The sequence below is a fragment of the Bidens hawaiensis genome, unplaced genomic scaffold, assembly GCF_021521415.1.
Source record: "Bidens hawaiensis isolate Kalapana, Puna unplaced genomic scaffold, B.hawaiensis_p1.1 tig00061424_1, whole genome shotgun sequence".
NCBI classification, from domain to species: Eukaryota; Viridiplantae; Streptophyta; class Magnoliopsida; order Asterales; family Asteraceae; genus Bidens; species Bidens hawaiensis.
In genome coordinates, this window is record NW_027501053.1 from 49,848 (window position 1) to 64,268 (window position 14,421).

General features: G+C 37.6%; 1 protein-coding gene across 1 annotated transcript; it reads right to left on the reverse strand.

Moving 5' to 3' along the window:
* Positions 1-11,335: 11,335 nt before the first annotated feature.
* Positions 11,336-11,737, reverse strand: LOC143603363 (putative mitochondrial protein AtMg01250). The gene has a single exon (XM_077080174.1). It carries the CDS (start codon positions 11,735-11,737, stop codon positions 11,336-11,338), a length of 402 nt encoding a protein of 133 aa, XP_076936289.1.
* Between the last annotated feature and the right edge of the window lie 2,684 nt (positions 11,738-14,421).

Genomic DNA, 14,421 nt, shown 5'->3' on the forward strand with positions numbered 1-14,421 from the left:
GAGGCTGGTTGTAAAAGGTTTTAATCAGCAAGAAGGGATCGACTACAATAAAGTGTTTGCTCCTGTGGCGAGATTGGAAGCGATTCGTCTGTTTTTGGCATTTGCTGCACACAAGGAGATGAAGGTGTTCCAGTTAGACGTGAAAAGTGCGTTTCTTAACGGTATAGTCGATGAAGTTGTGTACGTTGAGCAGCCTCCAGGTTTTCCTGACCCAGACTTTCCTGATCATGTGTACAAGCTAAGTAAAGCGTTATATGGACTACATCAGGCCCCTCGTGCATGGTATGCAACCTTATCTGATTACTTGCTTGAGAATGGGTTTGAAAGAGGAAAGATCGACTGCACACTGTTTGTCAAGAGAAAAGGGGGAGATTTTCTTATGGTTCAAGTCTACGTGGACGACATCATCTTTGCTGCATCAAAAGTCGCCATGTGTCAGGAATTTGAAGCCGTCACGAAAAAGAGGTTTGAAATGAGTGCAATGGGTGAATTAACTTTCTTTTTAGGATTGCAGGTCGATCAGAAGAAGGATGGGATGTTCATCCATCAAACTAAATATGTCCAAGACGTTCTCAAACGCTTCAAGATGGAGGACAGCACTCCATTTGATACCCCAGTTTGCGTCAACCACAAACTGGGTGCTGATTCAGACAGTGATGCAGACGTGGACCCCACCCAATATCGGGCAATCATAGGTTCTTTAATGTATTTAACTGCATCTAGACCTGATATTATGTTGGTAGTTTTTCTTTGTGCTCGCTTTCAGGCAAACCCAAAGGAATCTCACATGAAGGGTGTGAAGAGGATATTGCGGTATCTCAAGGGCAAGCCTAAGCTGGGGTTGTGGTACACGAAAGGGGGAGACTTGGAGTTGGTCGCTTACACGGATTCTGACTATGGAGGATGCAATCAGAATCGAAAGTCAACAACAGGTGGATGCCAGTTTCTTGGAGGCAGATTAGTGTCATGGCAGTGCAAGAAGCATACCTCAGTTGCTATCTCTACCTGTGAAGCAGAATACATGGCAGCATCGAACTGCTGCTCCCAGGTTCTTTGGATACAACAGCAATTGCGCGATTACGGTCTGAATTTCACTCAAACTCCTATTTGCATTGACAACACTGCAGCGATCTCAGTAACTAACAATCCCGTAAAGCACAGTAAAACTAAACACATTGACATACGTCATCATTTTATACGGGATTGTGCTGAGAAGAAATTGACAGTGCTCGAAAAGGTTGATTCGTTAGATAATTTCGCTGATTTGTTTACTAAAGCATTTGATAGAACTCGTTTTCAAAACCTTGTTGAGCTTAATGGGATGATCAATCCCGTGTAACCATATTTTTCGTTTTTACCTACTTAAAAAAAAAAAAAACGTCACTATCGCTTAGAATTATGTCGGCTGCTTCAGTTTGAAGGACATACCATCGGATATGTTTGGTCCTCACTTCTACCAGTAGATTATGAGGATAGCCATTAACCAGATGACTGAAAGTGACCGGGGCGGATTATGATGTGTTTTTAATTCTTTCGCTGAAAATTAGTCGTTCATACTTAGTTAGAAGGAACACATACTCGTATGTGGTCGGTCCAGCTGATCCATTGGATCTTCAGGATAGCCGTTTACCTGAAGACTTTGACTTGATCGGGGCGATAGAATTTTAAATTTTTTTAGGAAGATGATATAATTTTTCAAGTCTATAACTTCGTAAGAAGTTTCAATACGATGTTTAAAAGAAAATTGATCCAACCTTGGAAAGTGATAGAAAAACTGATTTTGTGTGCTAAACTGGTGAAGTTATTAGGCCTAAAAGACTCTAGAACAGTAATTGTATGTTATGGTAGCTTTCTGTGGTGCGTGAAAGTAGAAGTGATACAAACTAAATCTCCTCGATTTAATGTGGAAAATCATTTTGAGTTGTGCATGTCTCCATACACATCTTTCCGAATGATAGGCAGAAAAGCGATTACCCAGTCATACACGAGCCCGTGAGTGTTCTGATTCCCGTGAAGATAGCGTGTCAAGAAACTGCAGTGATCCAGATTCGGGACTTGCAGTTGTTTACTACTCTGAAGCTGTGTAAATATTTATTAAAAAAAAAATTTATGTGTTATTGAGACATTCTAAAGCTTATAATGTTAATACTTCTCAATCAAGATACAAGAAAGAGAACGGGAAGAAGACTCTACAGATCGACGTGTACTTACTATTTAATCAGACACTACGGGTCGAGGTCAACTCGGGGTGACTTGGGGAAAGCCAAATACGCTTTGAGAATAGATAGGAGACATCACAATCTCTGATGTGTTGCCCATCTAAGTTTTGAGCTTAATTGAACCTAATCCGTATCACAGAAGCAATGAAAACCATACTAAGTTTGTTTACCTGCTTACAACCTGTCTCTTTATGTCATAATACAGCTGAACATGGATCTCAGTGACAGTCACTTAATTAGTATGATCCCTGTTTGGATCTTTTCTAAAACTGGTAGTCCCTATCGAGACTGAAATTTGATCCCGTGAACTTTATTTCTAAACTTTATCTTATTTATGTCGTTTTATAGGCTAACTCCTGGTTACTTGGTCTTTGATCGTATCAGTTTACTCCTTAAAGAAAGTTTTTTTTAAAGTTATTGGCAAAATGTTCAATTTGTAAGGGACTGATATGTAAATTTCCATATTAAGCGAAGTTGTTTAATCAGGCGAAGTTAAGGGGGGTAAGCGAAGTTAACCCTAACTTCGCCTGTATAAGTCAAACAGTATATAAAGAAGACTTTGGTCAAACATTTTTCACCATTCTTCAAACCCGGCAAACTTATTCTCAGTTAACCCTAAGCGAAGTTATCTCTCGAATCGTAACTTGTTATTTTTCCTCAAATTCCAACAGTGTTAAAGGTGTGTACGGTTTGTTTAGATGATAATCTATGTTAATAGCGTTAATCAGAGGTCGTTTTGGTCCGTTTTGTGACCCCGTTCATTCAAACCCTCAACACCCACTTTTCATACGTGTTTTAACGTGGTCGTAATCAACTTGATCGTCGTGATCTCCTCAAAAACATGTTTTGTAGAGTCCACAATCATCAAATTATCCAATTTCACCTCGTTTGGCCGTCTATACTGTTGCCGCTTCAGATTCAGGCGAAGTTACAGTTTAGGCGAAGTTATCCTTAACTTCTCCTAAGGGTTAACTTCGCCTGATATTTAATTGTTTAACAGTATATGAGGCGAAGTTGTGGTCAGGCGAAGTTATCATTAACTTCGCCTGGCCCTTTTAACTTATTTTTAATTAACATTTATCAAGCGAAGTTAAAGTTAAGGCGAAGTTATTACCAACTTCGCCCCACCCCTAACTTCGCCTATACAGAATAAATCATAACTTCGCTCATGGTAACAAGCGAACTTGTGATTTGACTTGACGATTCTCTAACTTAGACTGTTTTTGTTGCAGAAATGGCAGCTGTAGCTGGAGCCGGTGGTGCAGGTGGTGATGAAGGTGGAGACAACAACCGACAGTTTTTCCCGGGGCATAATATGTACATTACTTTGGACCCGGATGCGAGCGGTGTTGATGATTTTCGCGAAATCATCACGTTTCTTATCCGCTCGCGTATCTTCCACGCTATTACTACAACACTGCCCATCTCCCTACCAAAGACTAAGAAACCGGCGGTCCCTACTATGTTCAAGAAAAGTTACAACATCAAAGGGTATGCTGAATCGAAAAAGGGGATTATTTGCTGGTTATATGATGAGCAGTTGAGGCTCTTTGTGATTAAACGGTATGATGGGGTTCAGTATTTCAAGAGATTGTTGAGGTCGTTGAATACGTTGCCTGAGTGTGAGGTGAAGGACTTAGCCAGGTTGGGGTTGATAAACAGGAGTGATGATAACATGGCTAGGATCATTGGAAAGATCGTGTGGAAAGAAAGCATAAAAGAGAAAAAGTTCGAGCTGTTGAAACCGCAGAAAGGAAAGCTCATTGAAGACAAAGACAGAGGAATGAGAGCAGATGGCAAGCCTTGGATGATAATGAAGTATAAGCCGATCCGGTGCTTAAAAGAAGTGCCGATGAAACAAATGCCCAAGGATGTGCTAAAGGATCTGAAATGGTGGTACGTTGATAGTGAAACGGCTGAGGCAGTGATGGAGGATGAAGATGAACAAGAGTTGCTGAGAGTGTATGATCATATGCACTTGGTGAATTTGTCTCAAGCAGACTTGCAGGTGCTGAACGAGAAAAAGATATTTTACATTCCTGCTTGGAAAGAAGAAGCCAAGAAATATCAAAGAGTAGTGTCGGTTTGTGTCAGAGAAGGAGTACATGCTTGAAGACGGGAGATACGAGATTTTTGAGATTACAAGACACGTGATTGAAGATGAGATATGAAGCTACTGCCAAGGGGGAGTCTGTTGGTACATGATGTCAGTAGTTCAGTATCGAGTGTCTGTAATAGTGTTAGTTGGTTTTGTTATGAGTTGATTAATGTGTTTCACAAGTTCGCTCATCATAGGCGAACTTGTGGTTTAAGCGAAGTTACTGACAACTTCGCCTAACATGTTAGGCGAAGTTGTCATATGATATATATGTTTAGCTGCGGCTAGTTTGTAATCAGTGGTTCAGAACGTGTAATCGGTGATTCAATATCACGTGTTATTAGTTGCAATACAACGTGTTCTTTGTTTATTGTAACGTGTGTTTGCTTGTGTTTAACGTATATCGATTCTACGCTCGTATCATCTTACGTAGGGATTCCGCACCTACGTAGAACGAGATATTTCTGTGTAGATCCGGCTGGGAACCTACATAGCCAAGTCGCATATACCAACTGATAATGCTCCAATTAAGATTAGCGTCCCTGAAGGACAACAATATATTGGTGATAAGTCTATGGCATGCCTGAAGCATGGTAGACAATTCGGTTCCCATAATAAAAATCCTCAAAAATGGAGCTAGTAATGAAAATGGTCAAGTCGAGGTACAATAAAAGGGTCTCCCGAAGAGACATTAGACATGATGGTTCCAGAAGAACCTAAGGTACCTGAATAAAGAGATCTCAATATATTATATCATGTTTGAAAATATGTGGAATCGGCAAAAAAATCGACGTCGTTGATAGTTTTGTATAGCGCTTGAAATAATGGAAAATGAGGATCAAGAATTAAGTTCTGCTGATAAATGAAATTCGAAATGAATAAAAAGAAAAAGACACAAGTGAGGCAAAATTGAAATCTCTTGGGCAGTTGGTCCCTATAACTAACGATTGCAAAATACTTTAGATACAAATGAGCCTTTGTGCAGAAACATAATGAGAAATGTGACATTATGAAATGTAAGGCACAAATGGTGGCAAAAAGTATTTTCTGAAAAACTCATAATTAATTATGAGAAGACTTATTCTTCATTGTTGGATGCAACAAGTTTAATCTGGTAATACAAGGGAGATTTGATATGTGCTTAATATATATTTAAAATGAAATTTGTAAGAAATCTCCAAAGGATTTAAGTTGCCAAAATCATATAAAGTTCTCGAGAACGATATGACTGCAATATATATATATATATATATTGAATCCGAACACATTATCATTCTTGTAAACTATGATGAATGAAATACAAATGAAACTCCTTGCTAGTTTCTTAAGATGATTCATTTCTTAAAAGTAAACATTTTAATGATATAAATTCTATGCATCACTAAGCATATAGTGATATTCAATAAATATGTATACGAATTGTGCAATATGAAATGAAAATAAGATAATTGTTGATGGTATCTTTGAATATGATATAGAAAATGATGTGGTAAAAAGATAAAGTTTATGTGCAAATCTCTTAAAGAGTAAAATTTTATACATGATTGGTTAACATGGAAGGAAAGCCATGACAAATTATACACGCATGAAGCATTTAAACTAAAGCTCAAGAAACTTTCTATATGAAGTTAACAAGTTCTAATGTGAACTTATATAGCGGAGTTAGACATGTTATAATCAACTCGGTGATTATCTCGAGAAAAAGAGACACGAATATGATATATTCGCTCCATTTTTTTAAACATTTTAAAATCATGTTGATGATTACATAGTATCCCATAAAGAGATGATATGCGGGTAGATCATTTGTATAGTGATATTTTTATATCAATCAAACTTCAAATAGAAGATGTTGGAACATTTAATACAGATGAAATATATATCATATAGAACAAATTTCCCTTGTTCTAAATAGAAATTCTTGGTCAAGAAGTGCCATAGTTTATTGCAATTTATGCAATATTTTTGCTAGCTATACATAACTATACATATTATTTATTTATTGATAAGATATAATCTGTTTCAAGTGAAGAGACACCGAAATGATCTGAACAAAGATTTTGATACATGCAAGGTATGTAATATATGATTTATATTAGGCTAACCCGTCAAAAGGTTTAGCTAGTCGTATTAATGCAGTGAATGTAATATAACAAAGTTATGGATGTTGTGGTACTTAATTACAAGAAGACGCATTACAAGTCACTTATTTACAAGATGAGAAGGTCTTACATGAAGATAGTGCATCGTTTCACCGAATAAGGAAGTGTACACTACCAGATCAATTGGTGAGTTATCAACTCCAAAGTCTTAGATAAACGTTTGCAGAAGATCAGAACCCGTCACTTAAAGGATGTATGAATGAGGGGGAGCATTATACGTGTTGCACTCTTTTTCTCTTGGCTATAGTTTTATCCCACTAGGTTTCCCTGGCAAGGTTTTTAATGAAGAAACATCACTAAGCGTATATCATTATGTGGATAATCAAGGGGGAGTGTTATGAATGATCCTCAATGTGGTGACTTTCCACATACATAGCTTACATCCTTAATTATGTTGTATTAATGTTCTAGCCCTATAAATAGTATCTCTTGTATTTGGTAATATACACTTCTCATTTTCTCTTTATTCTGTGACTACATACATATTTGATGGAGCTAATGGGTTATTGTTTTACAACATGTTTTATACATTGATTTGATAAAATGTTGATCCGGTTTTTTTCTTAGCTCACTGGAGATATGGGGATACATACTTAATGATAATACTAATACAAACTTAATGAGTTATGTTATTTTTATCTATTGCTTAAAACATGTCAACCACCAGAACTTGTGGTCGTTAAATGTGTGGTTGTTGTACCGCATGTAAAGTTGATGAAGATCGTAAAAGATTAGTATTCTCTGGAAATATGCTTTTATTGTGGCTTAAAACAATAAAACTAGAGTGAGGTTCGGCCACTTGAGATATTTTGGGAAGGTTCCACAGTAATGTAATACGTGGACACGTGGTGATGTTTTAAAAGATCTTGGCAGCTGTATAACTGACGTGGACAAGAATCCTCTTCACGTAGAACTGCCCATTATTTGCTGACGTGGATATAGTATCCAAACATGTGGTTATTTAAGTTGGGAATAATTTTCATGTACTTCGAAATGAAATCGGATAAATTTTAGATTTTCAACTTTTAAGTTTCTTTTAAATTTTTAAAGACGAATTTAATTATAATCCACGAGCTTAGGGTGTTTAATTTTCTCAATAATATAGAAAGGAAAATTGGTTTTCATTGGTCCCAACTATCGTCTTTTGGTCACTGCCGGTCCCAACTAACGAATTGGCTGCTGACAGTCCCAACTATTGACGTATTGTTCCTAACGGTCCGCGACTAACAGAGTTCTAACGTCGTTAGTTTCAGCTCGTCGAAAAACGTTTTTGGCCAGAAAACACACATTTTTTCCCGAAAACTCAACAATTATGTCCCAAACATCATGGTAACTTTGTATCGTACATTTAGGAACCCTTTTCTAGTAAAAGCCTCAATTACAGAGGTCACCGGAACCCTGGAACCATCGCCGGAATCAGTTAATGGTGCTTAGTGATGGTGGTTGGTTGGCGGTGAGTCAATTGGTGGTGGCGGCGGTGTTCAGGTGGTGTTTTCCGGCAAAAAAGTTGACTTTCCCGACCAAAAACGTTTTTCCGGCGATCTAAAACTAACGACGTTAGGATTCTGTTAGTTACGGACCGTTAGGAACAAATACATTAAAAGTTTGGACCATTAGAGACCAATTCGTTAGTTGGAACCGACAATGACCAAAATGTAATAGTTGGGACTAATAAAACCAATTTTCCTATAGAAAAAGATAGACTCATATTTTCATATGTTATTTTTCTTCATATGACTTATTCATAACTCATAGACCTTCTGACTTATAAAACCTTTTTACTCACACATTAATTAATCTCAAACACCTTTTTAATCTTTTAATATATTATATAAGTTATAAGGATACTAAAAGGTCGTAAAAGACGCGTTTTGTAGCCAAACATGTTGTGAAAAATACGTTGAGACCTAACACGTAATCAAAGACGTGTTTGTAGAGGATATTTTTGAAAAATTTTATTTACATGACAACATTAGAATCTCTCTATTAATGAAATATTTTAAGAATTTTTCCCTCGGTTTAATTAACTAAAGTATTAGCCAATATAAAACTCTTTAAATATAATACTTTATAATAAACAAATTGAATGTAGATAGTAAAAAGGAAAATTGAAGTACTCATTTATATGCTTTTATAAGTTTATTATAAAGTCAATTAAGCTATAATAACCTCTCAAATAAAAATATACACATATACATTAACATTTACGGTAGTAGAAAAATAGAAGTATACATTTATATTTTTTTATTGACAACTAATTTTTAGCAGCATGTTATTTTTTTTAGTTTTTTTTATATTATTTTTAAATATATAATTTTCAATTATGATGCGTTAAGTGTAAATTTAAACATAACCTTTGAGGTGTAGATTTTGTATTAAAATTAAAGGTTACATGAATTAACAATTTACGTTTAGTGTATTTTTTAACCCTTGGGGTCTTTCAGTTGAAATAGATAAGTTTGTTGGTTTGGAGTTTAAGTTTATAGTTGTGCTTTTATGATTGAGATGAATTTGCTTATAGTTGGAGTTTAAGGGGTGTTTGGGATTCCTTATTTCACTTCCTTATGACTTATTCAAGTCATAAGTTATCAGTTACAAAGTTATAACTTATAATTTATGACTTATACACTCACAAAATTCAAATTTCTCAAATACCTTATAACTTATAACGTATAAGTTATAAGCTATAAGGAGGTAAAATAAGGAATCTCAAAGACCCCTTAAGTTTAATTTCAGGATTTTTAGTATGTTTGTATAGGTTTGTTATCGACTCAAAATAGGTTATGGTCCTCAATATAATCAGTCTAAACTATGTTCGTGTTAGAACTGATTATGTTGAAAATATGAGTTACTAAAGGTTGTCAAAATCAAATTGTGTTGTTCAAAACATAAGACGTAAAAAGTTTCAAAATACAATTTTAAGGACTGTGTAGGTTTGTTTTGGTAGTAAGTTATGCTTTAAATAGAATAACAATGATGGACTTGGTCAAAGTCGTGGTCGTAACCAACGAATTAATAACTACCACCCAAACCAACAAAACAAGTTTAAAAATGATGTCAGTACGTCCTAAGATGATGGAGGTTCATAATTTAGAAGTGGAAGTACAAAAAATGGGCAAAGACTTGTCTTACGCCTTTACATCTATGTGAACAATGTGAACTATATCAAACTTATCTGAAGAGAAAAGAAAAGGAAGTAAATCACGTCGACATATTTGACAATGTCGACTCTTCGATTATTACTATATTATTTATGTTGAATTCAATTTAATTTTTGTATATAAGTTGTACAACATAGGTTTGTATTAGATGGGTTGTTTCAATTATTATTTTTTTTGAAAGTTGAACTTCATTAAACCATACGCGAAACACATCCACTCTCCAAGGAGGAGAGAGGGGGTCGTGATTCACATTACATCAAAAACAAATTACACCAAGAATTCCAATCGCTTACCGAAGCCTTTGTCTATTCTTATACCCCAGAAAACCATACGCCTTAATATCCGCTACAATGTCAACAACTTTGCATCTCTTATTATTAAAAATATGTTCATTCCTTGCTTTCCATATTCGCCAACAACAAATCATAACCACGCCTTTAAGGATCTCCTTTTTCGCTAACGAAATCCCCTTCGACTTATGCAGCTCCATCAAATCTTTCACGCCAAACGCAAAGAAATTAGGGAGCCCGCACCATCTTATAACCCCCTCCCACACTCCAGTAGCAAACCCACAAGCAGTAAAAATGTGATCAACCGTCTCCTCACCATCATCACAAAAAACACAAACACTATTATTGGTGTTTATATTCCTTCTACGCAAGGCCGCCTTAGTAGGAAGACGATCTAATAAGGCTCTCCACATAAAAATATTACACTTATCTGGAATCCATTTACACCACTCTATAGCCAACTCGATATTACTTAGGCCTCTACCAGCCAGCCAACTTCTAACAGCTGCAGCCGAAAAGGATCCCCCTGGGTCACCGTCCCAACTCCACGAATCCGCCGAATTCTTTACAGCCACCTGCTTTACAACAACGATCAGCTCTTGCAAATGTATCAGTTCAAAAAAAGTCGGGTCTTTCTTCCAAGACCACATCAATACTGGCACCGAACCCTCCATCTTTAATCTATCTTTCACCACGCATCTTTTATCAATGTCCAAAGCAAAGAGATATGGAAATCTATCCTTTAAGCAACCACCTGGCACCCACCGATCTAACCAAAAACGCACCGATGACCCGTCTCCCACGGAACAATTTATAAGATCATTAAAATAGTGATTGTCCACCTTCAACTTGTTGCATTCCTTAATTATATTTGACCAAACACTATGCAGGCTACACTTAACAGAATATACCTCCCATTTTCTACTAGAATTATGAATGACCTCTACAATTCTCTTTCACAGTGAGTTCATCTCTGTCCTATAACGCCAAAGCCATTTAGAGATTAAAGCTCTGTTAATATCAAACAAACTCGACAAACCCAAACCACCGTTTTCCTTTGGACGAGTAACGACATTCCAGGCGACCCAATGTATCTTCCGAATATCTTCATTACCTCCCCATAGGAAATTCTTCATCAGTGCTTCCAAATCATGAAGCACTTTCATAGGGGCTTTATACAAAGAGAAATAGTATATTGGAAGAGTTTCAAGGACCGATTTAATAAGAACCAATCTCCCTCCTATCGACAAATTGTTGGCCTTCCATTTACTCAACCGTGCTCTAACAACATTCAACACCGGCTCCCAATTAGCAATCCGATTCATGTTCACGCCAACATTAATACCCAAATATGTAAACGGAATGGACCCTGCCTTAAAGCCCATCAATTCCGCCTCCCGTTTCACTACACTCCACTCCACCCCCCAATCATAGTCGATTTGTTTAAGTTAATTTTCAGCCCCGAACAAAGAAAGAAAATTCTCAAAATGCGCTTCATGTTCAAGAAATTAAACCTCGACCACTCTCCTAGCAACATAGCGTTATCAGCAAAAAGAAGGTGATTAATAACCAATCCGCCATTAGGAAAACGAATCCCGTCAAAAGCACCAATACATGTCGCTTTCCTAAATAACCCAGAAAATGCTTCCATAACAAACAGAAACAAGAACGGTGATAACGGGTCGCCCTGACGGAGACCTTTCTCGCATCCAAATTCAAATGTCGGACTCCCATTGACCAAAATCGCGGATCTAGCGGAGCATAAAATTCCCCGAACCCATCCACACCACTTCTGAGGAAATCCCATCTGAGACATCACATAAATTAAAAATTCCCAACTCACGTTATCATACGCTTTGGCGAAATCTATTTTGAATAAAAACACTTCTTGTCGCACGTTTTAGCCCACGAAAGAATCTCATTAATCACAAGAGGGCCGTCTAGAATATATCTCCCATTCAAGAAAGCAAATTGAGTCTCTGAAATAACTTTACACGTCACCTTTTTCAACCTATTCGCCAATATCTTCGAAATCGCTTTACTGATCACTCCGATGAGGTTAATCGGACAATAATAACCAAGGGAAGTAGGATCCTTAATTTTTCGTATCAACGTAATAAACAAGGACCCGACACCCATGTTAAAAGTTCCATATTCAAAAACATGTTTCATCACATCTTCAAAGTCACCTGCAAAACAACTCCAAAAACGCTTAATAAACCGAAAATTGAATCCGTCCGGTCCCGGTGCCTTATCATCGCCACAATCAAAAATGGCATTTTTAATTTCTGCCCCAGTAAACCTCCTCGTCAGCTTATGAGCACCCTCCACTGTAATCTTCTTCAAGTCAAAACATTCCATCTTCGGTCTCTCTTTCATCTCTTCAACAAACTTGTTTCGGAAAAAGCAGAGCACCTCCTTTTTAACCTCGCTAGGATTAGATTTCCACACCCCGTTAATACTAAGACCTGGAATGAAATTGGACGCCCGCCTCCTATTTATTAACCAATGAAAAAAACTACTGTTTGCGTCTCCTTCCTTCGCCCACTTATTCCTGGCCCGTTGTTTAAGATCCATATGACGGAAAGCATATAGCTCAGAGAGTCTGTTTTTGCCCTCCTCCCACACCTACACTTCCTCCTCCATCAAATCCCTCATCTCCAATGTCCCTTCTAAGGCCTCCATCTCCTTCTTAATAAGGTTCTCTTCCTCATTTTCTTTAAAAAAAGTTCATCTCTCCACGCTGAGATAGCTCGCCGAATACATCTAAATTTGTACATAAGCCTTACATCCGGAGGCCCCTCAAAAGAGAACTCTGCAATCGCCTTTAAAACCACTCTCTCAAAGTCTTCACGGTTAAGCCACGAATTAAAAAAATGGAACGGTTTCGGACCGTAATTGCAAGTAAAAGTTTTTAACACGATCGGGTTATGGTCCGACTTCCCCCTCGACAAAATTTTATAAATAGATGTAGGCCATTTATCAACAAAGTTCTCGCACACCAAGAACCGATCAATTCTGCTCAATTTGTTACCCACTGCAAAAGTGAACTTACCACCCTTAAGACCCAATTCCACAAGCCCTGCATCACAGATAAAAGCGTTAAAATCCACGGCTGCTCTAGCATTAAATCTGGAATTTCTCCGTTCATCTTGAGACCGAACTGAGTTAAAGTCACCACCAAGAACCCAACACCCATCTCTAGATGCAACAACCTCAACCAAAGATGACCACAACCTTCTCTTATCCAAAGTCTTTTTTGGCGCATAAATGTTTAAAATATTTTTTTTTTTTTTTTTTTTGAATGTTCAAGCTTTCCTCATACTATTTACATTATACCGCCAATGTCAGGAATTGAACCCTGGACCTCTCACCCAAAGGCCAAAGCCTTTACCATCCCACCAAAGTGGTGATGGCAAATGTTTAAAATATTGATCTCCTCACCACTGCCCTTCAAGTGACCAGAGACTAATAAAAAATAACGCTCTTTCCGAACAAAACCAGGCTCAAAAACCTTCACATCCCAAACACTAAATAGCCCTCCCGAACGACCTGTTGGTTCCACTAACTCAAATCCAAAATCACCCTTCCCCCAAAATCTTTCAATAATTTTATCCTGAATTCCCGACCCCAAAGACTCCTGGATGAGCATGAAATTCATCTCATGTTCCTTTCTACGATTTCTACACCAATCGGCCTTACTTACCACCCATGTTCCCCTCACGTTCAATGACAATAAATTCATGGGTCCACACCTTGAAACCCTTCATCACCCACAATCTTACATACCTGGTTCTCAAAATTATTGATGTTGGAAGCACCCAACACCTCTCCCAATTCAATCGTGATTCTGGCCTCATCTCTAACCACCGTGTTATTTTCTCTGAAACCGATCCTAACGGCTGACGTCACATCAGGTTGGTGGTCAGTCACTCCCTCTTGAACATAAGAATTATCCTCAACCCTTTTCAAAGATATATTCTGCTCCACACGTTTGTTTAAATCAGGAGTACAAAACACCTCTAGGCTTTGACTATCTTCTTCAGTACTTCCATGACAGGCCAACCCATTATATAAAACCCCAATGAACCTATCAATGTTAAAAGGATCGTCATCCTGTCTAGGCCTCTTGTTGGACATGTGGTGACCCACTAAAGCTCTTGCCGCCTTTTTCTTTTTGAAAGTTTTCCTCTTAATTTTACTACTAACGTCCAGCTCATCCTTTCCATGTTGAGAGACACTCCCAAAAATAGTCTCCTCGTGATTGAAAGATTCCCTGCCAATATGGGATTTCGAACGTTTTCCAAACTAGCATTAGATTCCAAACGTGGCTCACCGTCCCTACCGGCGAATCCTCCAGTGCCATTAACGTCCGGATTCCGACCACTACCCACATTCCGATCAACTTCCATATTCAACGAAATCTCCTCCCTGCTCTCAGATTCAACGTCAAAATTAGCAATGCAGTCTGGTATCCATTCACCACATTCT

Excerpts from the sequence above, each read along its gene's own strand:
- LOC143603363 (XM_077080174.1), bottom strand. The coding sequence starts at position 11,737 with ATGGGATTTCCTCAGAAGTGGTGTGGATGGGTTCGGGGAATTTTATGC.